General features: G+C 62.1%; 1 protein-coding gene across 1 annotated transcript in view; it reads right to left on the bottom strand.

Annotated features, from left to right (window-relative positions):
• Positions 1-2,082: 2,082 nt before the first annotated feature.
• The window catches only part of FMNL1 (formin like 1), a 61,341-nt gene continuing 44,530 nt past the window's right edge, over positions 2,083-18,893 (bottom strand). Inside the window, exons 10-27 of the mRNA XM_029913148.1 lie at positions 15,186-15,260; positions 13,836-13,946; positions 13,279-13,428; positions 12,605-12,706; positions 11,890-12,130; positions 10,979-11,305; positions 10,248-10,372; positions 9,620-9,822; positions 8,242-8,476; positions 7,358-7,426; positions 6,660-6,740; positions 5,766-5,895; positions 5,403-5,566; positions 4,874-4,975; positions 4,365-4,454; positions 3,836-3,959; positions 2,853-2,950; positions 2,083-2,146 (exon numbers count right to left, since the gene is read on the bottom strand). Coding sequence (XP_029769008.1) covers positions 2,859-2,950; positions 3,836-3,959; positions 4,365-4,454; positions 4,874-4,975; positions 5,403-5,566; positions 5,766-5,895; positions 6,660-6,740; positions 7,358-7,426; positions 8,242-8,476; positions 9,620-9,822; positions 10,248-10,372; positions 10,979-11,305; positions 11,890-12,130; positions 12,605-12,706; positions 13,279-13,428; positions 13,836-13,946; positions 15,186-15,260 — 2,421 coding nt within the window. The 3' untranslated portion in view covers positions 2,083-2,146; positions 2,853-2,858. The remainder of the gene's footprint in view (positions 2,147-2,852; positions 2,951-3,835; positions 3,960-4,364; positions 4,455-4,873; positions 4,976-5,402; positions 5,567-5,765; positions 5,896-6,659; positions 6,741-7,357; positions 7,427-8,241; positions 8,477-9,619; positions 9,823-10,247; positions 10,373-10,978; positions 11,306-11,889; positions 12,131-12,604; positions 12,707-13,278; positions 13,429-13,835; positions 13,947-15,185; positions 15,261-18,893) is intronic.

The following is an 18,893-nucleotide window of genomic DNA, read 5'->3' as shown; positions in this document are numbered from 1 at the left end:
TCTGCTGGCCCAGCTGCGGGGGCGACAGCTGTGTTTGAGTGCACACAGAGCTCTGGGCTGTAAGCTCAAACACTTGTCTGTACCACCAACACAACGCCCCCGACCTCAGCCCCCAGCCCTGCATGCACCAAGGGCCGCTGGTGACGTTTCACACGCCGGCCGAGGGGCCTCACTGGAGCAGCCAGGCACTGGAGCCGTAGTGGGTTTATTAGCAGTTCGGCGCTGGATCAAACCAGGCCTCACAGCCAGGATATAAAAATAATGTCTACAAAGGAGCAGTTCCTGTTTCTTAAAGGCATAGTATAAGTTACATATTCATTTCCCCACCCCCACCCCCCTGCACTGTGATGAGCGGCTGTGAGTGATACTAAGCAGCTGGCATTTTGCCTCTTAATTACAGCAGGAAGCGATCACCGCTCTGGCCCTGCTCTAAACGCCTGGCCGAGCAAGATCTGTGGCAGCTGTGAGCCCTGAGTCAGGGCAAGAGAAGGGGGCTAGCACAGTGGTAAATGCACCTTGCAAGCAGGGGGCTGCATCAGTCCAACAGCGAATGGCTCTGAGGCGTGAGACTCGGGGCTGGAGGGGAGGGGAGGGGCTGGGGAGCTGCAGACACAGGCCTCGCTGGCGCTGGGTGCACAGCCATGCAGCGGGGCAGGTTACACACTGGAGTAGCACTGCGCCTGGAGTTGCTGCAGCTGGCCAGAGCCACGTGCCTGCTCTGCAGCCAGGACGGCACAACTGCATTACTGCAGCCCCCGTGCAGCCAGCTGTGTGCACTTAGGGCTTTGAGAGACGTGCCCAGGCCAACCTTGCAGCCCAGAGCCAGTTGGTCTGATTGTCACTCATGTGCCTGGGAAAGGCTTAGCCATGCAACAGGCTCCAGCCCTGCCCAGGGCATAGCGGGCACTCGGTCTGAGCTGCGGCACCAGCCCAGCCTGGGGGGGGGAGGGGTTGTGTGTGTGTGTGTGTGCGTGCAGATGTTATGGGGAAAGGGTGACACCTTGTGGTGACATGAGGAATAGTGATGCTTTACCCCTGTTGATTGTCGTTTCTGAGCCGCCCTGGTTCCTGGGGATGAGAGAGGGGGCTGCTCCCATGATCCATCCTGAGCCCAGGGCAGAACGGGGCGTTCCCGCCCTCCCTCCTCCGCGCAGCGCAGCATAAAGAGAAAGCCAAGGAAGACATTTAAAAGCCACCCTAAAATACCCTTCCCATGTAAGGTGACCAGCAAGCAAGTGTGACTGTTCGGGACATGGGGGGAATAGAGGTGCATATGTAGGACAAAGCCCCTTGGAGCAGGACGGCTGGTCAACCTATTCCCACCTGCCAGCCAAGAGGGTTTGTGCTCTCTCTGCATCTCAGCCTAGTGCTGCCCTGTAGGACCCCCTGCAGCCAGAGCCTGGGCGCTCTGTCCTCACTACAACACCGAACAGGGCAGGGGGCAAGGAGCAAGGCAGTGTCAAGGCCTATTGGAGGCTGGGGTCAGGGTCAGCCCTACAGCAGCAGGAGAAGGCCAGGCAGGCCAGGGGAGGGGAGGTCACAGTACAAGATGCAGCCCATGGCCTGTAACCCGACGTGAAATTGGCAAGCAGGAAGGCAGGGCTAGAACAGACCGTGGGCAGAACCCCCTCAGTGGCTGTGCTCCAGCCCAGCATGTGGTGTTGCTGGAGGGAGAAGAGGGATGGGAATCGCTACTGGGGCCCTAACCCCCCGTCTGGTCTCCCCTGTGGAGCTCAAGCAGCTGCCACATGCGCAACATTCCCCCTCCCCCCACAGCCAATGACTTGGCCGCTGCCTGGCCAGTGGGGGGAGCCCTGTGCCAGACATGCCAGGTGCATGGCTGACTTGGGGGGGGGAGGGTTTGCATGGCACCAGCTGGCACTCTGAGCAGTTAAGCGGCGAGCAGGGATTCTCCCATTGGTGTGAGAGTCCTTGGTTCAGGCCAGTGGCCATGGTGGCCCAGCCCCTGTGGGTCACATCCACCTCTTCTCCCCTGGCGGGGCAGAGCGGCACTGCTGGCTGGCCTCCTCCAGGCGGGGTGGTCACAGCGAGATGTCAGAGGTCACCTGGAGGGTCTGGCCAGTGGGTCGTTTCTTGGCGCTGCACCGGCCGGTGTCGCCGCGCCTGTATGGCTGGTTCCGCAGACCTGTGCCCAGAGAAAACGGAGCCTGGTTGGAGCTGGCCAGCAAGGGGGAACCACGCAGCCCTTTGCACCTGCCCTGAGGGGATGAGAGCAACTCCCCTCACTGGTGCCTTTCACCCCCAGCAGATGCTGGGGCCACGGCCCACCCTGCCATGCAGCCGCTGTGGGGTGGGGTGGGGTGGGGTGGGGTGGGAGGGGCTTTCCCATCCAGCCGGCATGGAAGGAAGCAGAACGCCAGGAGCTGGGGACACGGCTTCATATTGCAACGCTTGCCCAGCAGGAGTGGGCCAGCGCCTCGCTGGGCCTCCCCGTTCTGTGTTGGCGCCAAGGGATGCACGCTGCCTCCTGCACCAATTGGTGAGGCACCCGCAGTTTGTCTAGGCCTCTGCCATCCCCACACGGACCAGGCCCAACCCTACTGAGCGTGAGTGCAAACCAGATCACTACCCAAAGCAGTGTGGGCAGGGAAGTGACGGACAGACGTATGTGAGCCTCCGGCCTAGCGCCACCCTGACTCGCGTGCTGCGCAGGGGACAGGGGCAGCCGAAAAGCGTCCTCCCGCCTGAAGCGCACCCAGCTCAGAGGGAACAGGCTGAATTCCCAGCAGGTGCGTGCCAGGAATCTGCTCCCCCAGCCCAGCTCCTCCAACGCAGGCCGTAACCCAGGCCCAGGCACCCCTCTGGACCTCAGCTCCCCAGGCAGGGGTTACCTAGAGCTACAGGGGGCTCTCCTCATTGAAGCTGGCCTCGCAAAAGAGCCGGGACGAGCGCTTGCCTGTCCGGGCTGTGAAAGGAACTGTCTTCAGAGCTGAGCAGAGCGATCCGCCGAGAGGCAGCAGAAGAGGGGGGAGAGAGAGAGAGCAGGAGAGAGCAGCAGAAGGAGGTGAGGCCAAGGATGTATGAGAGACAGACCAAGGTGCCCGGGGAGAGCTCAGCCCTGCCCAGTGGCCAGGAGCTCTGCCTCTAGAGCATCGCTGCGTCGAGCCCCCCACGGGGTGGATGACTTGAGCCTGCCCCCTCAGTTCAGCCCAAGCCCAGGGGCTGGCTCCACTGCTGGCACAGTCCAGGGAGATTTGGGGGGCTGGAGATCCAGGGGCGTTACGGAAAGGCAGCAGGGAGCCCCCAGGCAGAGACGCACAGTCCCGGCCCCGGCAGCTCTTGGCACACACTCATGCACTACCAGCTACCAGTGCATAGCACCAGCCCGCTGCACCAATCCCCAGAGAGGGTGCAGCTCGCCCCAAGCACGGCAGTGCCAGAGCTGGGAGTCCTGACAGCTGCTCCCTGCTCCCGCTACGGAGCCCACTAGTACATCCAAAGTGTCTGCCCCTCCCTGAGCCCCAGGGGACGGGGACAGCTGCCAGCCAGGCCAGGGGACAGCAGGGGATGGTGCCTTGGGAAGTGAGGCCGGAGCATGGCCCTGTGATTGGCAGCAGGCTGCAGCAATGGTGTGTACCACATGGCGAGGTGTGGGAACGGGAGCGAGGGGGTTAGTGGTCATGTGACATACAGAGCCCAAAGAAAACTCATCACAGAGCAGGTACCCACCTGGCCAGGACCCCGCTCTGCACCAGCTGCCCTGGATTTGGCCAGTGGCTAAGGTATGGGGCGTTAGTTCCCATGGGCGTCAGTCTGTGGGTTCACCTCCCACACCTGGGAGACCCCGCTGGTCTCTGGGTCTGTGCCCTCTTACCTGAAATAATGTCCTCAATGGCGCCATCTCCTCCCTCGTAAATGAGGGGCTCCTTCACCATCTGCTTCTTCTTCAGCTCAGCGATCATGTCCATCTGCTGGCGCTTGGCCTTGGGGGCAGGAGACTGTGGTAGCAAACGTGGAAAGAGAAGTTAGTGCCCTCAGCCACCTGGCCCCTCACAGACAGTGTCTCCTTCTTCGATAGGAGGAGACCCCAAAGCACTTTACAAACCAGATACAAGAATCACTTCACCCGCTACAGAACTGCAGCCACCTCTGGGGTGGAGCACGGCAGCTGTGTACCGGCACATGGCAATGCTACACTCTGGGTTATGAGAGGAAGTGAAGAAGAATCCAATGGCCAGGGGAGGTTTTAGGGAGGCAGAACGTGGGAGCTGGCAAGGGGCTGACACCCCACCTCTTGGGAAAGGCACCCCAGGCTCCTGAACAAGCACATGGGACAGGTGCTTGGTGTCATGGCTGTGGGATGAAGCAGAGCCCAGCTCTGGGGGTTACAACTTGGCTCGTACCTTTGGCTCTGGCTTGCTGGGGGAATTGGACTCCACTTCTTTGGCAGCTGCTGCTTCTTTCCTCCAGAGCTCGATGTCCTGCTCCACTTTCTTGGGAGGAGAAGAGTGTGGGCACTGGTTACACGGGCTGGGGCTCTCCACCCCACCGCCCCGGCAGCAGACCCACCCCGCCTCCTGCCTGCGAGGGAGCGCAGCAGATGAGCTTGCAAAGCCGGGCTGGAATTGGCCCTGCAGGCAGGGCCTGGGGCCAGTCTTTGGGCAGAGCCTGCTCGAGCCCCACAGGGTTACAGCGGCTCTGTGCCTGTCCCTCATGGATCCCAGATCCAGTCTGCCCAGCCAACGCGCCCGGCATCAGTGGGGCCCACGGGGTCCTTGCTGGCGTAGGCCAGTCCCAGCCAAAGCAGATTCCCAGGGGTGCTGCCATCCTCTTGCCATGGCCCGACCAGAGCGTCACCCCACGGGCTGCAGGGCAGCGTGGCCTCTCCCCCCGGCTCCTGGGGCCCCTTTACCTTATAGGCCTTGACGAAGCGCACAAATATAGGGAAGAACATGGTGGGGGGGCTGGTCTTGGGGTTCTCCCCGAAGTACTCCACAGCTGACTCATAGGCCTCCTGCCGGCAGGGGGGGACCCGTTAGTGCAGCCACCCCCAGGTAGATTCCCGGGCCGGGGTGCTGGAGGCCCCACTCCCATCTCCCTGCTCCCAGGCTGGCATCAGCTGGCGGGGCCCGAGGAGCTCTGCTGTCTAGGGAGCGCCCTGCTGCACTACGCCGGAACGGCAGCACGTTCGCTGCGCGGCGGCTCCAATGCCTGCTTCCCAACCCCGCCCCCCTCAGCGTCCCCCCGACCCCCCTGCCCAACGGCGCTCCCATTGGAAGCCTGCTCCAGAGGCAGAGCCCTCCCCCTGCACCGCCAGCAGGCCCCGGCCTTCCAGGCCAAGAGCGCCCCCAGTTCAGCCCCCACACCAGAGCATCAGCCCCCCCGCCCATCCCCCTTGGCAGGCTCGGTCCAGCCCCCTCGGTCTGGGGCGACCCACATACCTGGGCGGTCTTGCTGTCAGTCTGCAGCTTCTCCATCACCTCGGTGTTGGCCTTGAGGAAGTCCTTGAGCACCTGGCTGTCGTCCTGCCGCATGAACTCCTTGCGGGTGAGCTCCATGCCCCGCTGCAGGGCCCTCATGTCCTGCAACACGCTGTCCAGGGACACTGTGTGGGCAGAGAACGGAGCGTCAGGGCTGCAGGGCCGGGGCTGCCCTGAGCTCCCAGGCCTTCCTTTAGGGCCTGGCTCCTCCGACAGGCTTCATGCAGCCCTGCCTGGATCAGGGACTGCGCCCCCCAGCTCCACCTCCCCAGGGCTCGGGCCTGGCCCGCCTGCGGGCACCCTGAGCCCAGCCCTGCCCACTACCTGAGCCCGCCTTGTCCAGGAAGTGCAGCTCGGTGTGGAAGCCCGTCAGCTCCGGGTACTTCTCCATGATCACCCGCCCGATGTAGTGCAGCAGCGTCTGCTTCCGGTCCGTTGACTTCATCTCCAGCAGCTGGGGGACGGCAGAGTCAGGCTGGGGCCATGCCCAGGTGTCCACCCCCAGAACCTGCACCCAGCCGCCAGCCCCCTGCCGCCCCCACATGCCCGTACCCAGCTGCCACCATCTGCCCCCTAGTGTCCCCTCATGCCCATACTCAGCCACCGCCCCCCGCCTGATACCCAGCCGCCCCCCTCCGCCTCCTGCCTCATACCCAGTCACCACCCTCCGCCCCTTACCCCATACCCAGCCACAACCCTCCGCACCCCCGCCTCATACCCAGCCGCCCCCTTCCACCCCCTGCCCCATACCCAGCCGCCCCCCTCCGCCCCATACCCAGCCGCCATCCTTCGCCCCCTGCCACCCACCAACACCCATATCCAGCCACCACCCCCCAGTGCCCATACCCAGCCAGCACCGCTCGTCCCCTACCAACCTCCTGCTCCCTTCAGTTCCCAGCTGCCACTGTCCACCTCCTGCTAGTGCCCCCAGTGCCCACACCTAGCCAGCAGCACCCCTCCCTGGCATGCTCTCCCCTCACTGTTCATGCTCTGGCAGCGAAAGCAGACTTTGCAGACCCTCTGATCTAGTGCTGGATTTCCTCACCGGGGGCAGACCTGGCTGATAGATGCCAGCTCCCCACTCCCCCAGCATGAGACTCACAGAGCGAGACCTGCAGCTTGACCCCCGCCCCCCTTGTCCGGTCACAGCAGGTGCTGCCTGGGAACTCTCAGGACTCCTATCCGGGCCGAGGGGTGCCCTTCTCCTCACCAACCTACCGCATCGAGGCTCTGCAGCCGGAAGCCGTAGGCTGCTCCGCGCTTGCTGCTGTTCATGTAGTTCCCGAAGGCCAGGACGATCTGCAGAGAGATGGCTGCTAACAATCACCAGGCAGGGGCAGTGCCAGGCAGCCCTGCCAGGCTGGGGCTCCCATGGGCAGCCAGGGCACAGGGCGCCCATCCCGGTTAGCCAGCCAGTGGGGGCACCCCCCTGGAATGGGGAAGTGGCCTGGGCACGGGGCAGGAAGGCACTGAGACTCATCCCAGATACCCAGCCTGGCAGCTCAGGACACCAGCCAATCGGCTGCAGGATGCCTGGGGGAGTCTTCTCCCAAATAAGACACTGCACCCAGCCCAGCCCAGCCCCTCCCCCCGGCCTAGCCTGGACCCTTCCCCCAGTCTAGCCTCCCCCCCCACCCCGCAGCCAAGACATGAGCCCAGCCTGCGCCCTCCCCCGCAGTCAAACCTGGACCATGCCCCCCAGCCCAGCCTAGCCCGGACCCTCCCCCACAGCCAAGCCTGGGCCCTCCTCCTCCAGCCTAGCCTCCCCCCTCCCCCCAGCCCATGCCCCTAAAGAGCAGCCCCCCTGCCCCGCAGGAGAGAGAATCCAATGGTGCCCCTGGGACCCAAGCCCAGCCCAGGCACTGGAGCCCCCCTCCCCCGCTGGGGCTGCTCCGGTCGGCCCCCCAGCCCCTCACCTCCAGGATGTTGCGGAGCTTGGTCGAGGACTTGAGGGACATGGAGGCGGCGATGATGGCGTTGAGTTGCTGCCGACAGAGGGAGAGGCAGGTGAGAGGGGCCAGCAAGGCACAGCCTGGGTCCAAAGCGCCCGCAGAGACTGCTTCCTGCTCAGCACAAACCACCCCTCCCCTGTCAGCACAAGGCCCCCACGCTGGCCCCACCCCACGCAAGAGTCTCCCCAGGCATCCCCACCAGGGAGCCCGCAACAGTACCCAGAGCTGGGCTCCCACCCCAGCCAAGCCCTGCCCCAAACAAGGAACCCCACCCACCCTGAACGCACCGCGACACCGGTCCCAGTGCTTCCAGACAGCCAACACCACTCATCCCAAGGCCCTGGCCCTTGGTCCTCACCTGCAGCCCCTGCCACCCCAGCCCTGGGCTCCTCCGGCTTGGCCACCCCGGCCCTGGGGTCTCCCACCCCATGGCTCAGTTGAGGCAGCACTGTCCGGGCGGGCTGCCCTCCTCGCTACTCCAGCCCTGGAGGCGAGCTGCCCATGCAGATGTCCCCCAGTGCACGTGGCGGCTCTGATAGCTAATGAACTAGCTTGAGATGTACCAAGGCAGTTCCCTGGGTCTTCCGACCCGATTGGGCAGATTGGAAGCCAGATTGCTGAAGAGTAAATGCCCGTGATCCCCCAAGCCCACCCCTCCCGCTACCGTGCCTTTCTTTGGAGGCCTGCGGTGCTTCTCAGCGTCCCCAAACCCCTGCTCGCTGATCTCATGGAGTCCTGGAGGAGGCCCAGGCGGGAGCGTTCTGACCTCACTACCCCTGGCCCCCGGCAGAGCCCCCACCCAGGTCACTGCGGGTGCAGGCCAGGCGGCCGCCTGCTCTGGCCCATACCGGCATCAGGAGCTGGGCGGTGTCGCTGAAGTTGCCCAGGAAGGTCATGATGTTCATGCGCTCGGCGAGGCGAGGGATTTGGCTGAATTTGATCATGAAGATGTCCTCGTCCGACAGCTCCTCCAGTGGCCGCTGCTCCTTCTCGTACTTGCGGATCAGCGTTAGCTCATATTCGGTGGGCAGGAAGCGCTGCAGCAGCTCCAGGAAATCCAGGCTCAGGCTCTGCAAGTCGTACCTGGGGGAGGGAGGCAAACAGGCCAGTGCAGCATCGCATACACAGCTACAGCATCGCTAGCAGGGAACAGCCTTCGCCGCTCATCTCCTCGCCCTGCCTGCCCCGTTGGGCCTGCGGCTCTGGATCAACTCTGCCACTCCTGCCAGCTGGTCTTCCCCACGCCCGGCTCGCCCTGAGCTCCCGTCCCCCCATGCCCTGTCACCTGGCCCTTCTGTGCCTCAGTCCAGTGAGCCCTCAGCCCTCTCCGCCCTGCCAGCTCTTCCCTTTTTCCCATTGACCAGAGTGGCTGATTCTCTCCAGGCTTCAGTGTCCTTGATGTCTCTGCTCCTCTCCCATCACATGGTCTGCCTTGTCAATCCTCAACCCTGGTTCACCCCCCCAATCCACCTGGACTCCCCTGCCTCTCCAGCGACCATCTCCTCTGCCTTCCTCTCCAAGCGCCTGGACCGCAGTGTCTGCAAAGGCTGCCTGCAGTTCTCCAATCCCATCACAGGGAATTCACCAGCACAGTTACGAGTGCTACAATTACCCAGTAAGTTTCCCCATGTAGACAAGCCCTTAGACCCGCTCCAGGCCATCTCTCGCCCCTTGGACGCCATCAAATCAGCTCTCACCAAAGTCTAATGGCCTCTTCCCAGCCAAAAGCCAGGGCTCCACTCTATCCTCTTCCTCCTCAACCTCTCGACACCGGCGACAGCTCCCTGCTTCCAATCCCATCCTCCCTCCGCTCTCATCCCATCCAGATTCTCCCATCCCTCTCCAGCTGTCCCTGCAGCGCCCCGTTCGCTGGGCCCCCCTATCCTCTCTGTAGGCATCCCCTGCTCCTTGCCCCTGACCCCTGCTCCTCTCACTAGGCCCTCACCTCCAAGCCAGCCTTAGCCAGTGATGCCCAGACCTGCCTAGCCAGGCCCCCCTTCCCGCAGCCCTACACCTCAGCTCAGCCTCCCAACGTCAGCTCCTGGACGCCCAGCCAGCAACTTCAGCTCAGCTGAGCTTTGGGTCCCTCCCCCCACCCCAGACCATCACCTGGGCGTCTCCTCCCACAGGCCCTGGCTCTAGACCCTGAAGCCAGGCTGTGTCCAAGCCATGGGCTCCTCACTAGCTCCCCCGTCTCCTGCCTCCGGCCAGCCCCAGGGTACTCACGTCTGGATGGCTTTGCAGATGCTGTCGATGCTGAGGCCGCCCTTGCGGAGCGTGATGGCCAGGTTCTTGGCTCGGTTGGACTCGATCAGCGTCACCTTGCTAGGGGCCTTCTGAACAGCCTTCACCTTCAGGGTGCTGATGTCTAAGCTAGGGCCCTGAGCCTTTGTCTTGAACTGCTCCTCAAAGTCGTTCATGTCCAGTTCCTGCGGGGAGGGGAGCGGAGAGGCAGAATGCAGCAGGACGGAGATGGAGAGAGGGAGGGGGAGCACCAGCATGATGGAGGGAGGGGTGCCGGGGAGAGGGGGGAGCCGGTTCCTCTAGGGCTGGGCCGGCTTCCTACTGGTGAGTCCATGAAACTGTCCCAGCACTAGAGAGCCCCTCTCCAGGGTGCTGAAGAGCCTCCTCCAGCCACCTTTCCCAGCCCGCTGGCAGGCACGAGGCTCTTCCCTCTGCTGTCCCATCTCACCTCTCTGGGCTGGGAGAGGAGGCTGGGCTTTGCCCGGGCTGGGCGCACCAGTCTCACGGCCCCAGGCTGCCAGTCCAGCCTGCAGGCCGTTCGGGCAGTCTCCACGCAGCTCAGGGCCTGCTCCGCCCCTCAGCCCATCCGCCCGGGGCCAGGCAGCCTCACCTGCAGGACCTTCTCATCGTTGAGCTCGTTGAAGATGGTCCCGTTGATCTGGGTGGGTTTCAGAGCCACCCAGTTGAAGATGGGCATTCTGAACTTGGTTTGAATCGGCTTCTTGATCTTGACGGCTAGCGGGGAGAGGGAGGGAGAGGAGTGGGCTGGAGAGCGTGCCGTGAGCGCCCACAGAACCAACCTGCGGCGCCAGGACAACCGGGACCTCACAGCTCCTCCAACCCCATCACAAAGCTTGTGGAAGGGTTTTCACACCTCCATGAGAGCACGGCCCAGCTGGCCAGGTGCATTGTGGGCAATCTCCTTTCCCTGGAGAACGGCTTTGCCGCCAGAGGCAAGGCAGCAGATGGACCGATGTTCCGGTCCAGTTGGCAAAAGGCCAGGGACCAGGCTAAGCGGCAAGGGGGTTTCACTGCTAGGTCAGGGGCCCCAGATCATTTTCAGCTGAAGGCTGTTTGGGGATGGCTGTGAAGTGATGGGTGAGATCAGTCTCCACATCACACCCAAACCCATCCCCCCGGCTGGCCCAGCGGAGGCTGAGGACTGTCAGGACCAGGGGACTAACCGTCCCTTTTGTGGTGCAAATGATGTTGGCCAAGCTACGCCTGCTCTGTGGATAACCAGGGGACCCGTCTCCCCAGGGCACCCCCGGCCCCTCTGCCCAGCGCTGTGCTTTGGCTCTCACCCTGCACATGCCATCGCGTCCCAGAAACCGGACTCACCTGAACTGGCTGCTGCTGTTGGGCCACTGACCTCCCCAGCTGGCATTCCCAGGGGTGGGGGCGGAGGGGGAGGAGGGGCCGGGCCACCCTCCACCGAGAGGGGAGGAGGTGGTGGGATTTCGACCCCGGGAAGGGGCGGGGCAGGTGGAGGGGTGTCGCTCCCAGGAAGGGGTGGAGCTGGAGGGGGTGCAGAAGGTTGGGCTTGCTGCTGAGAAGGCAGGTTGGCAGAGCCGGTGTCTTCGGTGTGGGGCAGTGGGGGAGGCGGAGGAATCGTCTGGGCAGCAGCAGGGGGCGGCAGTGGGGAGCAAATGGAAGGAGATGCCAAATCTGCAAAGTAAGTAAGAGAAATATCACCCATCCACCCTGCCAGCAATGGAGTGACTAGGCTCAGCAAGAGGCAGAGGCGTCTGTCCCCAGCCACTGACCTGCTGGGTGACCTTTGGCAAGTCACTGCCCCCACTCTGTGTCTCAGTTTCCCCATTTGTACCATTGGTGTATCGTGCTGACCCTCCTCTGTAAAGTGCTTTCAGAGCCTCAGCTGGGAGGTGCAGACAGAGTCCTTTGGAACATATCTGAACATATCTGTGCAGCACCTGGCACGGGGCCCCGATCCCAGGAAGCGGCCCATGTGCACCATGGGAAGAACACAGGCAGCCGGTGGGCAGCAGGGCCAGCACCAGCATGAGGCTCTTGCTGTGGGGATCCAGCCCTTTGCCTGCGAAGAGCCACCCTGGGGGTTCTGGGGTTTGCAGCCCCAGCCGGGACAGGCCAGAGGGGAGGAGCATAGGGGTGGGACATGGTAACCCAGTGTTCAGAGCCTCACTCCCAATGCAGGAGTCCCAGCCTGGGACCCCCTGACCCCATCCTATTAACCCCTGCAGCCCCCCAGCTATGCTGCCCACTGAAGGTACCTGTGCTGGTAGAGGCGGAGGCTTCTACAGTAACCGTGGGGACTGCTGTGGTTTCCATGACAACAGGGACAATCTCGATGGCAACGGCTCCCTCTGGCCCACGCAGGATCCGGACTAACCCTTTCTCCTCCAGCTCCTCCAGCTTCTGCTCCAAGGCCGAGGGACGGGCATCCGCCAGCCTCTGCTGCTGCTGCTGTTGTGGGGGGGAGCTGGCTTGGCTGCTGGATTCGCTGAGCCGCTCCTGGGCAGACACACACAGCACAGCGGGCATCAGTGCCATCCCCCCTCCCCGGCAGAGGGACCCGATCCCTGGGCCTCGTGCAGGAGCCAGCAGGGACAGGCCTGCCTGAGAGATCCAGAGAGGGGCGGGGGGATCATCCATGAACAGAGAGAGGCACCACCTTGCCCCCCCCACCCCCATCTCCGGCACTGGCAGCTCGGTGCTGGGAGCCCACCTACAGCAGGAGGCCCCCAGTCCTAGCACCGCCGCGCCGGGAGAGGAGCCGCTCGGGGAGGCTGGCAGCAGCATTGCGAGATCTCAGTGCGGGAGCATCTCCCCACTGGAACGCCCACCATGCTCCAGAAGCAGCCCCTCCCCATCTCCCTGCCCCCATACCTCCCCCACCCCGCCCGACACCTCTCTCACTGTACCTTCCCACTTGGCCTCACCCCGCCCCCAGCCTTGGTGCCCCCCTCCCTTCCCCGCTGGTCTCACCCGGAGTGTCTCTACTTCACGGCGCGTCTGGCTCAGCTGTTTCTCCAGCTCCGCGATCTTGGCCATTGACTCGTTCTCCGCATCCTGGAGCTTCTCTGTCAGCTGCAAGAGGAGCCAGCGTTCAGCCAGTCCCCCACGAGCGGGGCTGTGGGGTGGGCCAGGGCACAGGCTCCCAGCATGTGGCGTGAGGAGGGGAGTTGCAGATGACACAGCCCCGATGCCAGGAGCAGGCGTGTGCAACAGACCACCTCCCCTCTACCATGGTGGGAGCCCCCTGCCCAAGAGAAAAGTCCCCCTCCAGCTGGCAGGGGCTGGGAGAACTCCTTCCCCGGGGCAGCAAGCCCAGGCCGTGTCAGCGCGCACAGTGCCAGGGTCAAAGCTCCTGGGCTGACAGAGCTACAGGCAGCATGGAGGCCTCGTTCCCTAGCACCTCCCATTGGCCAAACACTGGAACAGCAGGGACCAAAGCAACCAGCCCGCCTGTTCCAGAGCTGGGTGGCGCTAGGGGCATGGAAGAGCAGCCCTGGAATCCCTCCCCGCTCTCAGGTCACAGAGACACGCTGAGCACATGGCAGCGTTTTCCTGCCCATACGCAGATCAGCTCCTGCAGACGCCCTTAGCAGGAACGGCTCCTCGCTCCCTGCCTGCCCTGGCTGGTGCCCCAGGGCCCTCACCTGCCCCACTTGCTCCTGTAGGTCCTCCATGTGCTCCAGCACAGCATTCTTGGTCTCTGTGTCCTCCAGCAGGGCGCCCACATCGAAGATGTTATCCAGGTATGCCTGGATCTGCACCTGCAGCTTGTCACTCTCCGTGTAACGCAGCCTCTGTCACAAGACAGCAAGGGTCCCCGTTCAAAGCCAGGCCCAGCCCAGCCCTTAACCCTACCGGGGAGTTCCATGCGTTCTGAGTCGATCGTTCTCAGCTGAATGTGCATCCGCCCACACCTCCTCTTCCTCCGGAAACACCCCGCTCCTCCTCTGGGGAAGAGGGAGCCAGAGGACCCCAGTCCTCGCCCAGCCCTTCTCCGTCCCAGCATTTCCAGGCTGCTTGGCCGATAGCCCAGGCTGGGATGGCACACGTGGTGCGTGCGGACAAGGCCCATTAAAGGAGATGGCTGTAGACAGAGGAGGTCCCTCATTGAGAGGACAGTGGCTAACACCTCCAGTGATGGGGGCATACAGACCAGCCCTCTCTCCCCTCCCTCAGAACTCAGTGGTCAGAGCAGCCTCACCTCCAGATACTCATCCAGCCCCAGGTGAGTGAACTCGTATTGCAGGAAGACGCGGAAGTTCATGTTCTCCACCGAGTGCACCACGATGTTGATAAACTGCATGCAGGCCACCTGCCGGGGAGCCCCAGGGTTAGCACCAGAGCCCCTCCTTCGCCCAGGGCAAGCGGCGGGCGGGGGCAGCGAGATACAAGCAGAGACACTATAACCATCAGTGACAGCGCCAGAAGCAGCCGCCTGGCCGCCCAATCTTGTGACCTTGCCGCTAGAGGGTCTCATGCCCAGCGTGAACACGCATGAGACGGCGTTTCCCATTGCTAGCACACTAACGCGGCCGCAGAGTGCTCTATGGAACCAGCAGACGGGGCCCAAGGTCAAGCAAGTCAGCAGCAGAGAAGAGAACCCCGGTGTCCTGCCACCCACTCCAGAACACTGTCTCCCTTAATCAGAGCTGAAGAAATCACTGATTGGTTTTGTTGGGTGGCTAAACCCAAAATAAATAAATAAGTAAATAGCTCATTTTGTTTCAAACCAAAGTGGGGTTTTTTTTTTCTCAGTGAAACAAAAACCACCACAACAATGTCACTAGCGCTGAATGCAACATTCGGAATGCCGACCTGAAACAAATACATCAACCTGGTTTGTTTAGACAGTTGCTAAATCTTTCTTGCTTTCAGGCTTTTTTGTGCCTGAAACTATTCACCGTGTTTGGCCCGAATTCAGTGCCCCGAAAAAGGAATTTTATGGTGAATTCACTATTTGGCAAAAAAGTGTCACCCAGCTGTACCCGGAACACAGCCACGCTTAGTGGGAGGAGAGGAGGCAAGCCCAGAGCCAGCACAGCTGCTGGACACAGGGAAAATCAAGCCTCGAAGACCCAGTCAGTGGGGCTCATGGCATTTGGAACGGTCCCCTGCTAGCTCTTCCAGACTTGAAGGGGCTTAGAGTGCAATATATAACTACTGCCCTCTAGTGGTTTGATGCCCATGCACACTAAAAGCCCTATTACTACTGACACCAAATGGGATTCACCCGTAGTTCAGGTGGCAGAGGCCTGGGAGTGAGATTACAGGTTCTTTCCTCAGCGCCACACACGTGTGGTTTAACAGAGGGCCGATGGCCATGTGTGGAGCCCTGGATCCACCCCAGGGGCAGTGGGACATGGCCACCTACGGTGACAGGCGGAAGGAAGGGGCGCTGCAAACAGCTCTTTCCTGCACTAAGCAGATGGAAAAACCAGCCAAGTCTTCACATCACACGAGCCCCAAACACTCAGGCAGCAGCACGTTATGGATGGTTTGGGGGATGGGGCAGGTGAGGGGGCTGCCTGGCCCCCCCGCCCCAAATGCTCACCATGAAGTCAATGTTACTGTCCTCATTTCGGAAATACTCCATCAGCTTCTCAAAGCGATTCTTCTCTCCGCAGACCTGTGGGCAGGAGCAGAGACCACTCAGCATGGGCGGGTTCTGTGCCATGGGCTGCTCCCTGCCCTGCAGAGAAGCCACCCAGACGGTGCCATCCTGCTGCCCTAGAGAGCAGAACGGTGTCTGCCCTGCTGCCAGGCACAGTCCAAAAGGGGAGTGGGAGCGTTGCCGTGCCTGGAACGAGTGTACATGAGAGGGGTGCATGTGCATGATTGAGTGTGCCAGAGCAGACACCCCGCTCCACTGGCCTCGCCCCAGTGTAGCCCCACCCCTCACCACAGCCGGTTTCAGCTCAGAGCGCAGCACACACAGCTCTGAGCTCTCGGCAGCCCGGCTTCTGTTCCAGGGCTTGCAGGACTGAGATTTTCGTGCACTCCTAGAAATGAAGCCAAAGGCAGCTGGGGGAAAAGGGGGGTAGCTTCCCCAAGGGATCTCCAGCTCCTCCCCCCTGCTACATTACTCCAGGAGGGCAAAGCCTCCCCAAGGTAAGGGACCATGCAGTGCCCAGCACATGGGGCCCTGTCTGTGACCAGGCTGCCAGACGCTGCAGTACAAATCCTCCATGACAACTCGGCCCAGGATGGAACTCCAATAACTGGCATCCATCTGCCACTAGTGCCAGGCCCAGCTGACCAGACGGCTCAATAAAGCCGATGTGCTGCTGCCCCGCGGCAGCGACCCAGAGGGGAGAGGGAGACGTGCACGTGGACATGGCCAGGGGACACCAACAGGCAGCCACACGGCGATTCCTGGGATTCCCGCTGCAGAGGGATGGAAACATTCAGTCCATTTCAGCTACTCCTGGGAAGGGTCAGGCCAATGCAGTGCAGTGGGCAGCCACGAGCCTGGTGGAGGCTGGGCCAGGCCCTGGGGAGACCCAGGATGGGGACATGAGGCGGGGTGGGCTGGGAGCTAGGGCCAGAGAGAACCTCAGGGTGCGTCTGAGTCCAGCAGCCTCCTTGGTTCACCACGGTCCTGCCCAGGCCCCTTCCCCACCAGGAGAGACGCTGCAGCTCAGAACAGGGCCCCGTGAAGGTTGGGGCCTTTGGGTCCGGGTCCAGCTCCAGCGCTAGGTCCTTCGCCTAACGCCAGGGCCTGAGGACGTGGGCAGGGTCTGGCCCTCAGAGACATGGCCTTGTCCTGGGCAGGACTTCTCTGGTTAGCGATGCCTGCACCATCCTACCCTTGTGCAGTGCAATGGCAGTGCCCGGGCCACAGGACACCACAGGATCCGGGCCCAGGCAGTCCAGCCCTGGCCAGAGCCAACTGATGAGGGGAGGGAATTGGAGGGTTGTGAACAATGACCTTCCTCCAGCTGCTCCCTGGCTCTCATTTCTCTACTGTTCCCTGCAGGGATGGGACCTTCTGCAGAAAAGGACCTAGGGGTCACAGTGGACGAGAAGCTGGATATGAGTCAACAGTGTGCTCTTGTTGCCAAGAAGGCTAATGGCATTTTGGGCTGTATAAGTAGGGGCATTGCCAGCAGATCGAGGGACGTGATCGTTCCCCTTTATTCGACATTGGTGAGGCCTCATCTGGAGTACTGTGTCCAGTTTTGGGCCCCACACTACAAGAAGGATGTGGAAAAATTGGAAAGAGTCCAGTGGAGGGCAACAAAAATGATTAGGGGTCTGGAGCACATGACTTATGAGGAGAGGCTGAGGGAACTGGGATTGTTTAGTCTCCAGAAGAGAAGAATGAGGGGGGATTTGATAGCAGCCTTCAACTACCTGAAGGGGGGTTCCAAAGAGGATGGAGCTCGTCAGTTCTCAGTGGTGGCAGATGACAGAACAAGGAGCAATGGTCTCAAGTTGCAGTGGGGGAGGTCTAGGTTGGATATTAGGAAACACTATTTCACTAGGAGGGTGGTGAAGCACTGGAATGCGTTACCTAGGGAGGTGGTGGAGTCTCCTTCCTTGGAGGTTTTTAAGGCCCGGCTTGACAAAGCCCTGGCTGGGATGATTTAGTTGGGAATTGGTCCTGCTTTGAGCAGGGGGTTGGACTAGATGACCTCCTGAGGTCCCTTCCAACCCTGATATTCTATGATTCTATGACCCTGCCATGGGGCTGTGAGCCCCCCATGGCCCATCCTGCAGTGCCAGCAGGGGCTCGGAGAACTCAATCAATACATTAATTAATTAATACCAATTCCCCTCAGATGGCACCTTCCAGCCGAAGCTCACTCTATAGGTACTGGAGCCTCACGCCCCCTTTGAGGTGAGTTAGTTTTATTATTCCCATTATACAGATGGAGAAACTGAGGCATGGAGCTGGGAATGGTCTTGCCCTCGGTCACCCAGCATGCTAGCAGCAGAGCCAGGAATAGAACCCAGGCGTCCTGGCTCCAAGCGCAGCCATGGCTGGGATGCAGTGATAGGAGAGAGCACAGGTAGCTGTTGAAAGGGACACGCTAGCGAACTGAAACCCAAGTCACTGAGCCAACGGAGCCCCCCGTGGCACAGCCCCCACTACTGCAGACCGTGCTCCGGCTCGCTGGCCTGTCTCCAGTGTGAGGGATCAGGTCCGCTCCCCTCCATTCATCGCTCAGATGTCAGCCTGGGTTCCCGTCTCCCACTCACCTCCCGCTGGCCTCAGCCCAGCTCCCTGCTGTTGCGCCCGGGAATTCGATCCAGCCTGCAGCCCGTGTCACCCAATCGGCCCCTTTGTTGGAGCCCCTTGTAGGGTTACAGCAGAGCGACAGCTGGGGCATTGCCAGGCACCGCCAGCCCTGCCTGAGCATCGTCTCGCTGACGCTCCCAGCCCGGAACAGCCGCCACTCGCCCCAGCAGCCGCAGCGCAGGGCCCTCGGCACACTGGTTCTGTCTCACCGGGGAGAAGGGAGAGCAGCAAAGGGCAACAGCGGGACACGGCCCCGGGGGCTGCCAGGCAGGACAGGGGGGGCACTGGCAGCACTATGCAGGGGGCAGAACTACGCTGGGGTCAGCGCTAGGCTGGGGGTCAGCGCTAGGCTGGGAGCCCAGCTAGAAGCAGCCTGGGGCTGCCGGGCAGGACAGGGGGGCACTGGCAGAGCTCATACAGTGTACCCAGGACTCTGGCACAGCCCCTGCCCGTCGCTCTCCACCATTAGCAGCACCACACTCAGGAGCCCTTCCCTCAGTGCGCAGAGCTCTCTGGGCAGGGAGATGAGGAGGGAGCTTTCCCACGTGCTTGGCCTTCCCCCCGAGAGGCGAATCTCCACAGCTGCATGAAGTGCCCCCGTCCCATCCCCTGCTGCATTAGAACCTCCCTGAGTCAGCCCAGTGGGAGGCGCCAGCGGCACCCGGGCACTAGCCACGCCTGCGAGAACTTCCCGGCAGGCAGCGCAGAACCAGCCCTGAGAGCCTGGCAGAGGAGCTGGGCAGGGGGCGCGGGCGGGCCGTTGTGCCGTTTCAAAGGGACGACATCCCCTTCCTTCAGAGCTGCGACGCCACGGGGCGGGGGATTTTACAAACCCCAACAGCAAGAGGGACGGTTTCAGGAGCCCAGACTAGGCAGGCTGTTCCCCCAGGGACGGCAGGCGGGGCGGCTAAATGTGAGTGGGAGGGAAGGATTGTGGGCTGGCTCCAAGGTCATTTGGGGGAGATTTTCAGAAATGTTTAAGGGAGTTAGGAACCTGACTCCAATTGATAGCCAATG

Source organism: Terrapene carolina, unplaced genomic scaffold (assembly GCF_002925995.2).
Source record: "Terrapene carolina triunguis isolate 2854851 unplaced genomic scaffold, T_m_triunguis-2.0 Scaffold495, whole genome shotgun sequence".
Lineage (NCBI taxonomy): Eukaryota > Metazoa > Chordata > Testudines > Emydidae > Terrapene > Terrapene triunguis.
This window is presented reverse-complemented; position numbering and strand designations above follow the sequence as displayed.